The following is a 14,327-nucleotide window of genomic DNA, read 5'->3' on the forward strand; positions in this document are numbered from 1 at the left end:
GTGCAGAGAGACATGACTTGTCAAAGGTCACAGAGGAAGCCAGTGGCAGAGCCAGGAATAGAATCCAGGAATCCTGACAGCCAGTCCTCTGAACTCCTAGGCTACCAGGAGCCAAAGCTCACCTCAGACCTCACCAGAAAGGTCATTTTCCCAGGATTTCCAATAAGGGTTTGGATTTAAGCTATGCCCTCAATAACACGAGGTATTAATGATCTCCGTATGGGTAATAGGCTAGTGAACTTAATAGGATTTCTGGCTGATCTGCTAGAATTTGATTCATTTACCAAGATAAACTCAATTAGCCCATCTCGCTCATTTCCAGACCTGATTTCCTTGGAAACTTTCCATCACCATGTCTCAGGCAGGGACTCTGCTATCTGGAGAGAGATTCACTGGAGAAGCAAATTCTCCTGCCTCTTCTCACCTCCTGACTCCAGATACACAGAGCAACTCTCCAGCCTTCTCACAGTTGCTACCTGTCCCCATGTGGCTCAGGGGCCTTCTCCGTGGTGCTAGCCCAAATCCCGCAGCAGGAAGGCTGCTTGCGCTGCAGATTAGAAGCCAGATATCACCATTGGCAGCAATGACACAGCAGAACTAGGGGCCTGATCCAGAGTCCACTGAAGTCAATGGGAAGGATCAGAACCTAGGTCCTTAAGGAGAAGGGAAGCTGATAAATGCTTCTTTGGCTTAGGCCACGGATTGCTTCTCAACCCCCTGCTGCCCATTTAACTCCTCCCTGCCCCCCCTCCCTACACTAGGCACAGATCAGGGGTGTTTGTTGACCAGGCAGAAAGAGGCTGAAGGAGAAAAATATAGATCAGGCAAAAACAGATGTGCAGAATGATGAAGCACCTCTCGGTGACAGAGCCCAAGCAATCACGTGTCGGTACTGAGACGTTCTTTCCACACTGTGAACTTTGAACAACGCTGCAGCATAGAAGGGGCCCTCCCCACTCCCCAGTCTGTTACTGACCTAACCTACTGACAGCGTCTTGGAGCCATTATCCCACCCCTTTGAGGAGGAAACACTGCATTGGGGGAGAAAGAGTTAACTGCACAATCAACCATAGAACTGGAGGAAAAGGATATTCCAGAACGGAGGCAGGCCCCCTCTGAACAATACAGGGCTGTTTCCTTTGAAGCCTCTTCAGCTGGGACACCTCTGCTCTTATATACCCAGCAGGGAAGGTTACCGGGAGCCCAGCAAGCTCCAGCGCCAGCCTGCTGCTCAAACCAACACCTCCCCCCCGCCCTCCTACAGGACAGGGCAGGGGATTGCTTCCAAACCCCTTCCTGATGATTAGCTTGGCGCTCACAGCCCTTGCTCGGTAAAGGAATTCCTGGAAGCTGAGGAAAAGCCACCCAGCAAGTGTGGCAGATAAATATGGCATTTATATGAGCCGTTCAGCTGCTGCTCTCAGAGCACTCCACTCGGGTGGGGAAAATCACCCAGAGAATCAGTGGCAGAGCTGGGAACTGTCTCCAAGTCTCCCACCTCCCACTCTAACCACCAGAGAACTCTGCCTTCCTCAAGGGCAGCCAAAAATCCAGGCCTCTTCTCTCCAGAGGATGAAAAGACTGAAAATGAAACCATATGGACTGTACAGAACTTTGTAAAGATGCTGGTAACCATGGCGACAAGCCCTGGGTACATTCATCTGCCATCCCCAGCACAAAGAACTGAGCACTAGTTACATAACGCCAGTCACAACAGTGAGTCAGGCGCAACGAGCGTTATATAAACCCCCTTCTCTCTGCATCCCTGCCCCCTGCATAACCCGCCTGGGATAGGCTCAGTCGAAACATCACAGAGAAGGGATGGAGCAAAGTTGGAATCTTCTGCTTCAAGCCACTGCAGGGGCCTCTGGCTTCCTCTCACTGAAACCCCTTTCATTAAGACTCTCGACAGAAATATTACCACACGACCTCCAGAAGTCAAGACGGTATCAATTCAGCAGTCACAGTTCACTAAGGGCTCGTCCAGACTGCAGAAGCAACAGTCTTGGGAATGGGGTTACCGCACGGTAGCCCCCAGACGGTGTTATTACAGCGTTTGATCTCTCTTGTGTAGATGAGACCAAAACAAGTTATAAGCATCTTCCCTGCCAGCACCACAGCTTCCCCTGGGAAAATGAGCCCTGATTCTGCAGTAGAGAGATGCCCAGGTCCACCATGATGCTGAGGGCTAGTCCTGCGATAGAAACAGACAGTCTTGTCTGCTCTCCAAGCCCAGGCTTGGTCTCCGAGCTCAGCTCTTGGGCCTTTTGCATTTGAATCACAAAGCTACTGCGGAGCCCCCTGACTTCTCTTCTCCCTGTCTTCCTCCCCCACTTCCAGGATGTTCGTGCCTGGCAGAACAGGCAGGCCGAGGAAAAACAACTTACTGACCTACTTTGAGCTGAAACGCCTTGAATTTTATATAACGTGATGGCAAAACATCACAGTCAGAGAAAAAGAGGGCCCAGATGCAAAGGGCGGGCTGGAGGGCAAGAAAAATATATCCAGTAACACTACGGCCATGCGTGCAAGGCTCACAGTACATGGGGTCAGTATGTCACATCAACACTTATACCATACCCACCCCCAGAGAGGTGCTGGGCTAACAACCACCATCAACACCCTACTATACGGGATGACTAAGGGCCAAACCATCCCCTATGTGGGCTGCTCCAGGCCAGGATTTGCAAGGTTCCCGACTGATCATTCCATCAGGGACCTGGGTTTGCCTGCTCACAGCAGAGGAGGGGATCCCCAGAACTGCCTCCTGGCTTCTCTGGACAGCCACCGCAGCACTGCCCCCCACAACTGGGATTGCCCGTCCTGCCTCTTTGGAAGGCTTGGGGGGAACTAGTATAAATGAGAATGCCAGCAGGTCAGCTTTCATATCCAGCTGGCATTCAAGTTGATGGAAAGTGTCTTCCCCTGTTCTGCCCACAGTGCAGAATCCACAGGCCAAAGGGTGGGAGGGGGGTGGAAATGTCCTTTCACAGCCCCTCTGCATCCTTAGCTTTTGGCTCATCTTTGCTCACAGAAGTCAAGAGGAGCGTTTGACCCCAACAGATGAACCAAGAGTATTATTCACTGGGGAGCATGTCTAATGGTTAAAGCAGGAACCTGGAAGCCAGGAGATCTGGGTTCTTCTCCTGGCTTTGCCACTGACCTGCTGCGTGACCTTGGGAGAACTCACATCCCTTCTTGGTGCTTTAGTTTCCCACGCTGGGAGTAATATTTGCAGGGGAGTTGGGGGACTTAATATTTGTAAAGTGCCATGGAAATGGAGAGTGACATTGGATGTGCCAAAGCTGGGATTCTAATTGCAATAATAATTTGCTCCTCTCTCGTCCCTTCCATCCAAGAATCACAAATATGAATGGCGCTAAACAACACCCCCAGGAACATGCAAATATTGTTATTCTCCCTCCCCTCACACCCTCTTCCCCCCCCCCGTGGAAAAAACTGAGGTACAGAGAAAACATTCAAATGTAATGACAATTAAACAGGGATCTCTAATGAGCACACAGGAGCTAACAGTTTGCACCACTAATTTTTAGTGAGCCATCTCACTGCCTTTTAAGCCATGTTCCCACTGGGGAGGGAGCAAACATTCTGTATCAGGAAGGCTATCACCTGTGTTTTTTACATGGTGCCTGGCTTCTTGTATGCCAGTGGTTCTCAAACTTTTGTACTGGTGACCCCTTTCACATAGCAAGCCTCTGAGTGCGACCCCCCTAATAAATTAAAAACACTTTTTTATATATTTAACACCATTATAAATGCTGGAGGCAAAGTGGGGTTTGGGGTGGAGGCTGACAGCTCGCGACCCCCCCAGATAATAACCTTGTGACCCCCGGAGGGGTCCCGAACCCCAGTTTGAGAACCCCTGTTGTATGCTGATTGTATCACTAGTTGGTTTATTAGGATGCTGGGAAGTATTTGGGAGAATTTTGCAAGCAATAGAAATGGGATCCCAAGAGAGTCAGATCAGCTTGCAGTTCCCACCAAGCCCTGAAAGGTGAAATTCTCAGCATACACAGGGACGTAGGTGCTGGAACTAGGGGGGCTGTCGCACGCCCTGGCTTGGAATGGTTTCCATTATAGACAGGGTTTACAGTTTGGTTCAATGGCTCTCAGCACCCCCACTATACTAACTGTTCCAGCCCCCTTGCACAGGGATGCAATTAAAATATGCGGCATCCTTGCAAGAAGCGGGGGCGGGGGGGAAGTCCCATAACCAGTGGCAGGACTTTGCTTTGGACCCCACAGAATGACAATGCAGACAAATTATGTTCAGAAGAGAAATGGCATCACACAAAAATAAAAGCCTCTGTAACATGCCAGGCAGGTTGGGAGCCATGGCTAGCTAGCTGCCACACAAGACCTAGAGAAACACAAAAGATCATGCAATGCACAATGAAACAACCTGTATCTGACCCTTCCTGGATTTAGTGGTCAGTTCACCCCTTCATCTTCCCTTCCAGAGATATCCTGGTGTTTCACCCTTTCCCCTTCTTGCCCCCCCCCAAAATGCAGAGCCGCAAAATAACCCAGCTGCAATTCCTGAAGCAGCAAATGCCACAGCCCTGAACGACAGAAAGTAGCGAACCAGTTGGAGGAGGAAGGAAAAAAAAACCCAAAACAAGTCCAAATCAATACATTAAGATGCCCCCTCTGCCTCCTTCCCAAACCAAAAATCCAAGCAGATCTGCAACGCACGGCAACAGTGGTGCCTTGCTCAGAGCCAACGATAATTTACTGCAATTGCATCACAACGGGAGATGCATGCACCTAAGTTTTGCTGGTGGGTAGCTTTTCCCCCTGCCTAAGCATGCATGGATAATACAGCTATTTATGTGCAAACAACCTGGCATCACTCGGACAGCTACTGCCTTCCCCTGTTTTCCTGCGATCCGATTTAACGCCTCTCAAATCCCTTTTGATCTTAAGCTTCCGAGTGGGTCTTTTGGCCATTTTGCTCCCCGTGCAGAATACCTCCCTCCTCCTTTCCCCTGTGCATGACCCAAATTCCAGCTGTACATTCAGTCCCCTGTACAAATAGAGAGAGACAGAACATAATGCTCACCTCATTTATTGACAAGAATTGTCAGCGGCTGAGATTGCAAATAAAAGGATTAATCTTGCAGAAAGCAAAAAGGGGGGAGGGAGAAAAGCCAAAGTCGGCAGCCGCCAGTGCAAGGAGCTAACGCTGGCAGGATGTTCAGCTTCTGAGCTGCTCTGATCACATTTTTTGTTTTGCATGTGCAGTAAGAACGATGGAGCCTTCCCTTCAGCTAAAATCATCTGCTTTAAAATGGAATCTCTCCTCCCATCTTCTTTCCATGAGCCACAGTGGAGGGGGAAACACCATAGCCTGGCTCTGGGGGATTTGGGGGACCTATGTGCCCTTGTATTCTGTAGCCATAGAGAAGCCCCTTAAATCCCTCCCACCGAGGAGGAGTTTCACGATGACAGATAGGAAATCTTACCAATTGAAGCAAAAAGTCACCCAATTTACAGCCTATTGGAGAGCTTGGGAGAGAAAAGGGGGCAAGGGGACATGCCTTCCCCTCTAGGCCCTGGCATGGGGTGTAAAGTGCACTAGTCCTGTTGCCAGTGCTGAAGCTGGGAACCAGGACCTTTTTTTCAATTGCATGAGGGCGTCCCTGGTCTCTTGACACATCTCTAAGGAATCTGGCTATGTTTGTGACAATTTGGCCGTTAATCTCCTGAAAACACATTACTGCCAAGATTCTTCCAATTCATTCATAGGATTTTATGAGTGTTGCCAACTCTCACGATTTCATCGCAAATATTGGGTGCTTTTTGTAAAGCAGTAGCTCTTGGATTCACATGATTACGTGAGAATCTCAGCTGTCATGTAAAAACAAAAGTAAATTTCTGGCCCTCATTGTTTGTGCAGAAAAGTTTGAAAACATGACCCCCTGAAGAATATGACACTAAAAGCAAATAAAAAGATCTTATGAGTTTGAGGGATGGAGGAGGGCTGACTCATTCGTTTTGAGTGCTTAAGGATGGCAATATACAAAATGCAAACTCTTCTGACAAGCCAGCTATCTTTGCCTTCACCAATGGAAAGGAATGTTCTGAAAACAAGGCCTTTTCTTTAATGGTCAGACCAGGCAACCAGCAGCCAGGATTCCTGGGTTCTACTCCTGACTGCTGCCGACTCACTGTGTGACCTTGGGTGAGTCACTTGGCCTTTCTGTGCCTCGGTTTCCCTGCTCTGTAAAATTAGGATAATTATATTCACCTATACAGGAATGATTGGAGAATTAATTCTGTTTATAAGGTGCCTTGAGGACATTTTTTGTAAAATATTATTATTTTAAAGGGAGTGTCTGGATTAGATTTTGGGGGGGGAGATGCTGGCCCCTTTATATCTGCTAGCTGGTTCCCCCATCAGTTTGTACTACACTTAGTATATTATCATGGTGTCCACTATGGCTATAGAAAAGTTTTTCTTATATGGGCATGACATTTAAGGCATCCAAAATCAAAGAGCAATAATGAATAATCAATTACCTGTGATATAAAGTAACTGAAAGTATGGAACTGATTATTTTTCCATCCAGTAATCAGTAGCATGGAAACAATTCCTGCTCCACCTATGGATCCACGGCTTGCCGTGAATTACATTTTCCAAATGATGTTAATGATTTATTTTGTCTCAAGGACTTCTGACCAAATGTGCTCAGTTTACAAGTAAAACAATGCTTTTTCTACCAGTGCTGCAAACCTAGTAATTCTGATCCAGATAAAGTCTATCATAGGTGTTGGTAGCACGTTGCTGACCTTTCTGCTGGATTCTGGAGCTGAACTGTAGTAAACAGTGCTTTTGATAATGTGTGAACAAAAGAGAATGCAGCTCACTCTCCGGTCGCTAGATGCATTGGCTGTGAAGGGCTAATATCAGCAGATATGACTGATACACACAGGAGATAGATTTGTGAAGCAAGTAGATGCAATTCTGAAATTGTCAGTTTTCTGACTTCCCCATATTATTATTAAATTACCCCTTTTCCTAGACAGCCAGAGCTAAATTGGAACAGGGCTTGATCCTTTCCCCACTGACCTGAATAGTGCAGGATCGAGTCCAGAGAGAGAGCTCTAACAACTCTGCTGCTGGTTCCCATTAACTTGAAGGAAGAGCCATGAAAACAGGGGGTCTTTCAAATCATCCCTTTTTTGTTACTAAAAATGTGAGTTACTAAGTGAAAGTAAAAAACAGTGTATACTACATACTCCAAATCAGCATACAGTGTACCTACATTGGATAATCTGCTGTAGTTGTAACTCCGGCAATAATTCACCAAATAGTTTAATCTGGGGAAAGCAGGAGTCAGAAAACCTGTTGGATAGAGTAACTGGCCCAAGATCAGCTGCTTTACAAACATCCAACCTCATAACTCCCCGGGGGAAGTAGTAGTATCATTCCAGGCACAGAGTTGTTGTTGTTTTAAGTGACTTGGCTAATATCATAGAGCAGTTCTGCAATGGAGGCAGGACTAAAATCCAGGAGTCCCGACTCCCATTCCCTCCTCTAAGTACAAGACAATATTCATCTCCAGTTCTCTTTGTTCTTTGGCAGCTCCCATTATTCCAATAACAGGATCAGGGAATGAAAAGCCCTGATACACCAGCACATGGCTATTCCAGGCATATAGCTAGTGAGTGCATAATTAAGTGATAACCCTAAGAGGCCTAGCAATGAGGAAAAGGGCAAAGCATCTCCCGCAGCTATAACGAGCACCAAGCCTGTGCACTTGTGTGTCACTTCCACTGCACAACCCCTGTGTCTCTTAAATCGGTGTTTCAATCCTGGAGCTAACAGAAGCAAAGAAACAGCCCAGAACTGTTGCCAGCAAAATCATTTTGACAGAAAATGTATTAAGAGTTTTTTAATCATCCATCATGGCAAAGAGCCCACAGCCCTGTGTGTTGTGGTGACGACGGATACACTAGGGTGGCCAGACATCTGGGGAACTGCAGGACAGTTCCTTGTTTATGAACATCAGTTCTGTGCTTCCATCTCTGTGTCTGAGGGATGAGGGACAGGGACAGAGAGAGACGTGATAAGAACAATGGAAGGGATCATATAAATGCAAATTATGATTTACAGTCAGTTGTATCTAGTAGTTAGAACAGGGAAGGCTGGGAGTCAGGACTCCTAAGTTCTACTATTCCTTGCTGTAGGTGCATGCGTGGTCCAGGGATTAAAGTAGGGGAATGGCATCTTTTCTCAGCTCTGCCATGGACTCTGCACAGCCTTAGGTAAATCTCTTCTCTGTGCTTCAATCCTCCTGTCTGAAAAATGGAGACACACCTACCTGACAGGAGGGAACGGGGATTGGAAAGCTCAATTTATTGTTCGCAACCTGCTTTGGGTAAGATGTGTAAGTGCATCAGGCACCCCACCACTATTGAAATTCAACGGGAGGGGGGTGCCTAACTCCCATAGGCTTTTTTTTAAACTTCACCCTTCAATGCCACTGGACGAAAGGCATCATACATGGATAAGGGATTCTATGAAATATTATTATTGCACAGTGTGTAATATGACAGATGAGGAGCTACTTACCCCGTGGGGTAGAGGGGAACATCTCACGCTGTGGTTAAGGCATCACATACAGAAGCTTTGCTTAGCTGATGCTTAATTCAGATCCTCTCCAGGCACCAAACCCTTGTGTTACACAAAATGTCAACCACTTAGTTTTCACTCACTGCTTTCACCCTATGCAATAAACAACTTTGAATGAGATCTGGCTTTTCAAAGGAGACTCACTAACAATAGTCTTCATCCTTGTTTATGTCAGACCACTGGCTTGATTTTTCAGAGATTCTGAGCACCCCCATATTGAGATCAATGAAGGCAGAAGGATCAGGCCCATTGATATCACATGACTTGAACCTCTGGCAGGTCTAAACTCAGGGCTCCAGAAGTGAACAGCAAATTGCAGTAACTCGCTTCACCACACAGGGCCAAATCTAGCACTTCTGTAAGCTGATCAACCCCACTGAACCCAATGAGAGTTGCTCCAGGGTTAAATCTGGCCTTTAGTGCACCATTTAAAGACCAGATTGGGATTTCCGTAGCTGCACCTTGCACCACTGGTTCATACTGGGCCTTTGGCTCCATAAAACGTGCCCTCTCCTCTGTGTGCCCCAGGTGCAAATGAAATTTCATGCAGGATTCTTTGGCAGGAACTGGAGAGATGTTTTGGGATGGTTGTCCCCACCCTCTCCAGGAAACTCCCACTTTAACCAGACTAAGGCCACTATCTTGCAAGTCATTCTATGTGGACAGTCTCTTGTACCTGCACGGAGCTTGTGGCAATTCCTAGCCTCCCACATCTCTAACTATTACAGGGGAGAACCCAAGAGTACTGACTTCCCTGCCCTAACCCACTAGACCCCACAGCCAGGGGGACAACCCAGGAGTCCTGGCTCCCAGTCCCTCCACTCTAACCACTAGACCCCGCTCCCCCCACATAGCTGGGATGGAACCCAGGAGTCCAGGCTCCTAGTCCCTCCACTCTAAGCACTAGACCCCACAGCTGGGACAGAACCCAGGAGTCCTGGCTCCCAGTCCCTAACCACTAGACCCTGCTCCCCCCACATAGCTGGGATGGAACCCAGGAGTCCTGGCTCCCAGTCCCTCCACTCTAACCACTAGACCCCGCTCCCCCCCATAGCTGGGACAGAACCCAGGAATCCTGGCTCCCAGTCCTTAACCACTAGACCCCACTCCCCTCCATAGCTGGGACAGAACCCAGGAGTCCGGGCTCCCAGGCTTTAACCCACAGGCCACCCTCCTTCAGGGCAGGGGGCGGGGCCCGTTTCCATGGCGACCCCCGGCCCGTGGGGGGAGGGGGGGCTGAGGAAACAGGGCAAGGCGGGAACACCGGGCCAGCCGGCCAGGGCCTGGGGCTCAGCGCACCCCACGGAGCGCCTCGGCTTGGCACGGAGAACTACAGACCCCAGAAGCCCTTGCGGCCTCGGCGTGACCCGGAGAACTATATGTCCCAGAAGCCCTTGCGGCGCCCGAGCCCCGCGTGGCCGCGGGTTGTGATAGGCCCGGCGGCGGGAGCCAATAGGCCCGGGCGTTGTTTGGGGGGATGATGGCTTTCTTCACGGGCCGCCTGGGCCGCCTCTGGCCTCTGCCTCCTGGGGGCAGGTAACGCGCGGCTGCCGGAGACCCCCCCCCCTTCCCCAGGGGGGCTGAGTGGGTGAGGGGCAGGAGAGGGGGAGGCCAGGCCGGGACGGGGGCTGAAAAAGGGGGACTGGAAATGGGGTGAGGGGCAGGACAGGCTGGGAGGGGGGGCAGGAGAACAGGGACTGGAAATGGGGTGAGGGGGACTCAGGAGGTGAGGGGGACAGGGCAGAAAAAGGGGGACTGGAAATGGGGTGAGGGGGACTCAGGAGGTGAGGGGGACAGGGCAGAAAAAGGGGGACTGGAAATGGGGTGAGGGGCAGGACAGGAGAACAGGGACTGGAAATGGGGTGAGGGGGACTCAGGAGGGGGGACAGGAGGTGAGGGGGAGGTCAGGGCAGAAGAAGGGGGACTGGAAATGGGGCAAGGGGGGTCAGAGCTGAAAAAGGGGGACTGGAAATGGGGCAGGACAGGCTGGGGGGCAGGAGAACAGGGACTGGAAATGGGGTGAGGGGGACTCAGGAAGTGAGGGGGAGGTCAGGGCAGAAGAAGGGGGACTGGAAATGGGGTGAGGGACAGGAGGTGAGGGGGACAGGGCAGAAAAAGGGGGACTCAGGAGGGGGGACGGGAAGTGAGGGGGAGGTCAGGGCAGAAGAAGGGGGACTGGAAATGGGGCAGGACAGGCTGGGGGGGGCAGGAGAACAGGGACTGGAAATGGGGTGAGGGGGACTCAGGAGGTGAGGGGGAGGTCTGGGCAGAAGAAGGGGGACTGGAAATGGGGTGAGGGACAGGAGGTGAGGGGGACAGGGCAGAAAAAGGGGGACTCAGGAGGGGGGACGGGAAGTGAGGGGGAGGTCAGGGCAGAAGAAGGGGGACTGGAAATGGGGCAGGACAGGCTGGGGGGGGCAGGAGAACAGGGACTGGAAATGGGGTGAGGGGGACTCAGGAGGTGAGGGGGAGGTCAGGGCAGAAGAAGGGGGGCTGGAAATGGGGTGAGTGGAAGCTGAGGGCAGGAGAGAGGGGGTAAGTGTGGTTGGGAGGAAGGGGTGGGGTGGGGGACCTGGCTGCAGATGGGGAGGATGGGAGATCAGAAGCAGTGATGACTATCTGATCAGAGGGGTGCTGTGTGTCACTGCATTGGCAGAGCCAAGAGAGAGGTGGATGACCACAGTGGGGGGCAGGGGTGTGTGGTACCGTTGGCAAAACTGTGTTGCCGAAGCAGGGCCAGCATCTCTCTTCACTATGTTTGGCTCGAATGAATTATCAGAGGCCCTTATTTAACCAGTTATACCTCCAAAATTGCATTATTAGAATGAAGTCTCAAACCCCCCCCCCCCCCTACTGTGTTTTACACATGGTGCTTAGATTCCAAACTCTAGGTCATTGTCTTACTTCCTGTTAACCTCTTTCTATTGTTTTTTCACTCTACCAAGATTCTTCCTGCTGCAGCGCGTTGCAGCCTCCCCCTCGCAGCCCAGGACAATTTCCATCCTCTCAGATGCTTTGGGGCAGCCTCCAAGCACCAGCCTGTCCTTCAGATCTGCAGGCATCTTCCAAAGCATCCCTAGACACCTGTCACCATGGAGCCTTCAACAAATACGCACCAAGGCACGCGGGAATGAATATCAACCAAAGAACCTCAAGCGCAAGCGGACCCATGGCTGGATCAAGCGTATTAGCACTCCCAGCGGGATCGAGGTGATCCTCCGACGCATGCTGAAAGGCAGGAAATCGCTGAGCCACTGAGTGTTGTAGCTGCAGGATCTGTTGAGCATGAAATGTTTCAGTCAAGCCTGAATAATCATCCGCAACTCAGACCTTTAGAGTGAACCAGCCTGAGAGTTTGCAGTGACATAGACTTCTCTATGTAACACCCATGAGCGACTGATTATTCCCATCATGTTATAACATGTGGTGAAGAATTATTGAGTGCTACTTTGACAGATGTGGGATGCTGGTTTTCTTTTCCACTGGCTTCACTTGATGGCTAATTATTTTTAATGGCAAAATTATTACAACTGGTGGGAGTAGTTCTAAGGTAAAAAATTGTGCATCCATGAGGCGTAATTACAAAATAATAAAAAATCATATCAAGCTTCCTGCATTAAGTTTGTTAATGCAAAGCTATAGGGGAAGAAAAACTGTTTTACTTCTCTTTTTTTTTTCTTGTGGGAGTAGCAGGCACACTTTCTTCTTTCTCTAGAAGCCTTAAGGGATGAGTTTTCAATCTGTGGATGTGCAATTAGCGTTAACCACAAGGCAAGGTCTGTGACTACTCCCCAACGTACCCAGCGAACAGTATGCTGTTGACTCCACTCCCCTCTCCCTGTGTTACTCACTAAGGACCCTATCATGCAATGTGCTGTGTGCTCAGAGCCGTTTGAAGAAAATGAGCACTTTGCATGACTGGAGCCTAAAGCAAGCATGGGGTAGGGTTCTTTTTTCTGTCAGTTTAGGGCCAAATCTTGCAAAGGAATATGTGCCCATGAAGTGTCCCGTTGCAGAAAGTGGGGCTCCAGGCAGCCACAGAATCTACTTGCGTAGACTTAATTGCAGGATCTGAACCTAATGGTGGAGCTGCAGTCCTGTTATAAACTACAGCAGCAGTGCATGTTGGTTTTGTTTTCCTGTTGCTCTGTTAGCAAGAATTCCTTTTGTCATTGGGTAAAGATTCCAATGCCCAGCTTCTTAATGGCACCTGAAGAGCGCCCCAACACCTCACTTAGCACACTTTGGCTTAGTTTGCTGCTGTGTGGGGGTGAAATTCACATCTGTGCCCAAGAGCCCATGCAGGGCCCCTCTGCATTGCCTAAGTTTTCCACTTAGTCCCTCAGTTTAACACTCCTTGGAGCATAGGCTTTGCAAAGACCTTCTGTACTGGGGTGAATTTCACACTGAGTGTGAGAGGCTGTGAGAGCTTTTAAGAACAGAATCTACAGTCTATTTTCAGGATTCTCTAAATACATGGATCAAAATGCAGGGTTTGTTCAATTTTTAAAAAAATTGATATTGAATAGAAATGTCCCCATGGTATCTTAGTTTTTAAAATTGTTTTAATTATTTAAACATTCCTCTAAGGTGTTGCAAATGCAAGCAGAAGACAGACTGTAAAGCTGACAAGTTTCAGTTTCCCTCTCCAAGTTTAATGCAGTGTGACAAGTATGCGTGGCTTACTTGAGGGGAAATTAGATGCAAAAACTACCACTAATGCAGCAGTAAAGGTGAGATTCAGGTTCATGATATTCAGGAAATTCCAGAGGTTGAGATTTTCTACCACAAAGTGAATTTAGCCAGATTAACAATCAATACAGGAAGGCCTGGAGCCACAAAGTGTCCATTATAGGTTCCTTACTCTTCAGGGACTGAGCTTGAGATGTCTTGAGCTGATTTTATAAACCTTTCAAGATGGCCGTTAAAAATGTTGGCCTTGATACTTTAAAGTGGAGAGGAGCCTGAACCTCTTTGGGACAGCATGTGGGGCAAGGAGTTGGGGCCTGGCTGACACAGCTCTCACACATGTCATCTCCTTCCAGAAGAAGTTCAACAATATAACTTCCTTACCCTGACTCCCTAGCACTGGAGGAATCATATGTAGAAGTCCCCATGAGCACCAGTCATGGTCCTTTCCAGAGCCCTCAATTTGAAAAATGGGATCCAGTAGGAGGAAGGTGGTCAGTTGTGCTCTAGAGTCAGCTGTAGGGGAATTTAAGAGCAGAACTAATAATTCAACACCCCAAACATCTGATAGCCCCTCTGCCTATGATAAACACAATCAGTTTGGCATGATCCCTGAGAGGATCACTAGCTAGTACAATGGTTGGTACCGTATAAATTCTGTAGCTACTGAGATGGCTGGCTGGGGCGGGCGAGTTTGTTTATGCGGAGGGACCTTGCTCATTTGGTACCTGTTCAAGGAGCACAACATATCTTTTTATTAAAGGTTGTGCTCCTCTCCAGAGGCATGTAGGAAGGGTACAACTTATAAATAGAAGGATTATGTTGCTTTCCTTTTCCCCTGATAACACCGCCTCTGTTTATTGCATTTCAAGCATACTTTAATAATGAAAGAGAAACTGAGGCTGAAGGAAGCTGGATGAATCATGATTGGGAATGGGTTACAGTACTTTTTCCATTTCAGGCTTGGGACTCTTAAGCA

The 14,327-nt window shown here is 49.0% G+C and overlaps 1 protein-coding gene across 1 annotated transcript; it reads left to right on the forward strand.

Moving 5' to 3' along the window:
* Window positions 1-10,058: 10,058 nt before the first annotated feature.
* MRPL34 (mitochondrial ribosomal protein L34) lies at window positions 10,059-12,267 on the forward strand. The gene is made up of 2 exons (XM_065422123.1): window positions 10,059-10,195; window positions 11,605-12,267. Exons 1-2 carry the CDS (start codon window positions 10,137-10,139, stop codon window positions 11,915-11,917), a joined length of 372 nt encoding a protein of 123 aa, XP_065278195.1. The 5' UTR covers window positions 10,059-10,136; the 3' UTR covers window positions 11,918-12,267.
* Window positions 12,268-14,327: the final 2,060 nt, after the last annotated feature.

This window comes from Emys orbicularis, chromosome 24, assembly GCF_028017835.1.
Source record: "Emys orbicularis isolate rEmyOrb1 chromosome 24, rEmyOrb1.hap1, whole genome shotgun sequence".
NCBI lineage: Eukaryota > Metazoa > Chordata > Testudines > Emydidae > Emys > Emys orbicularis.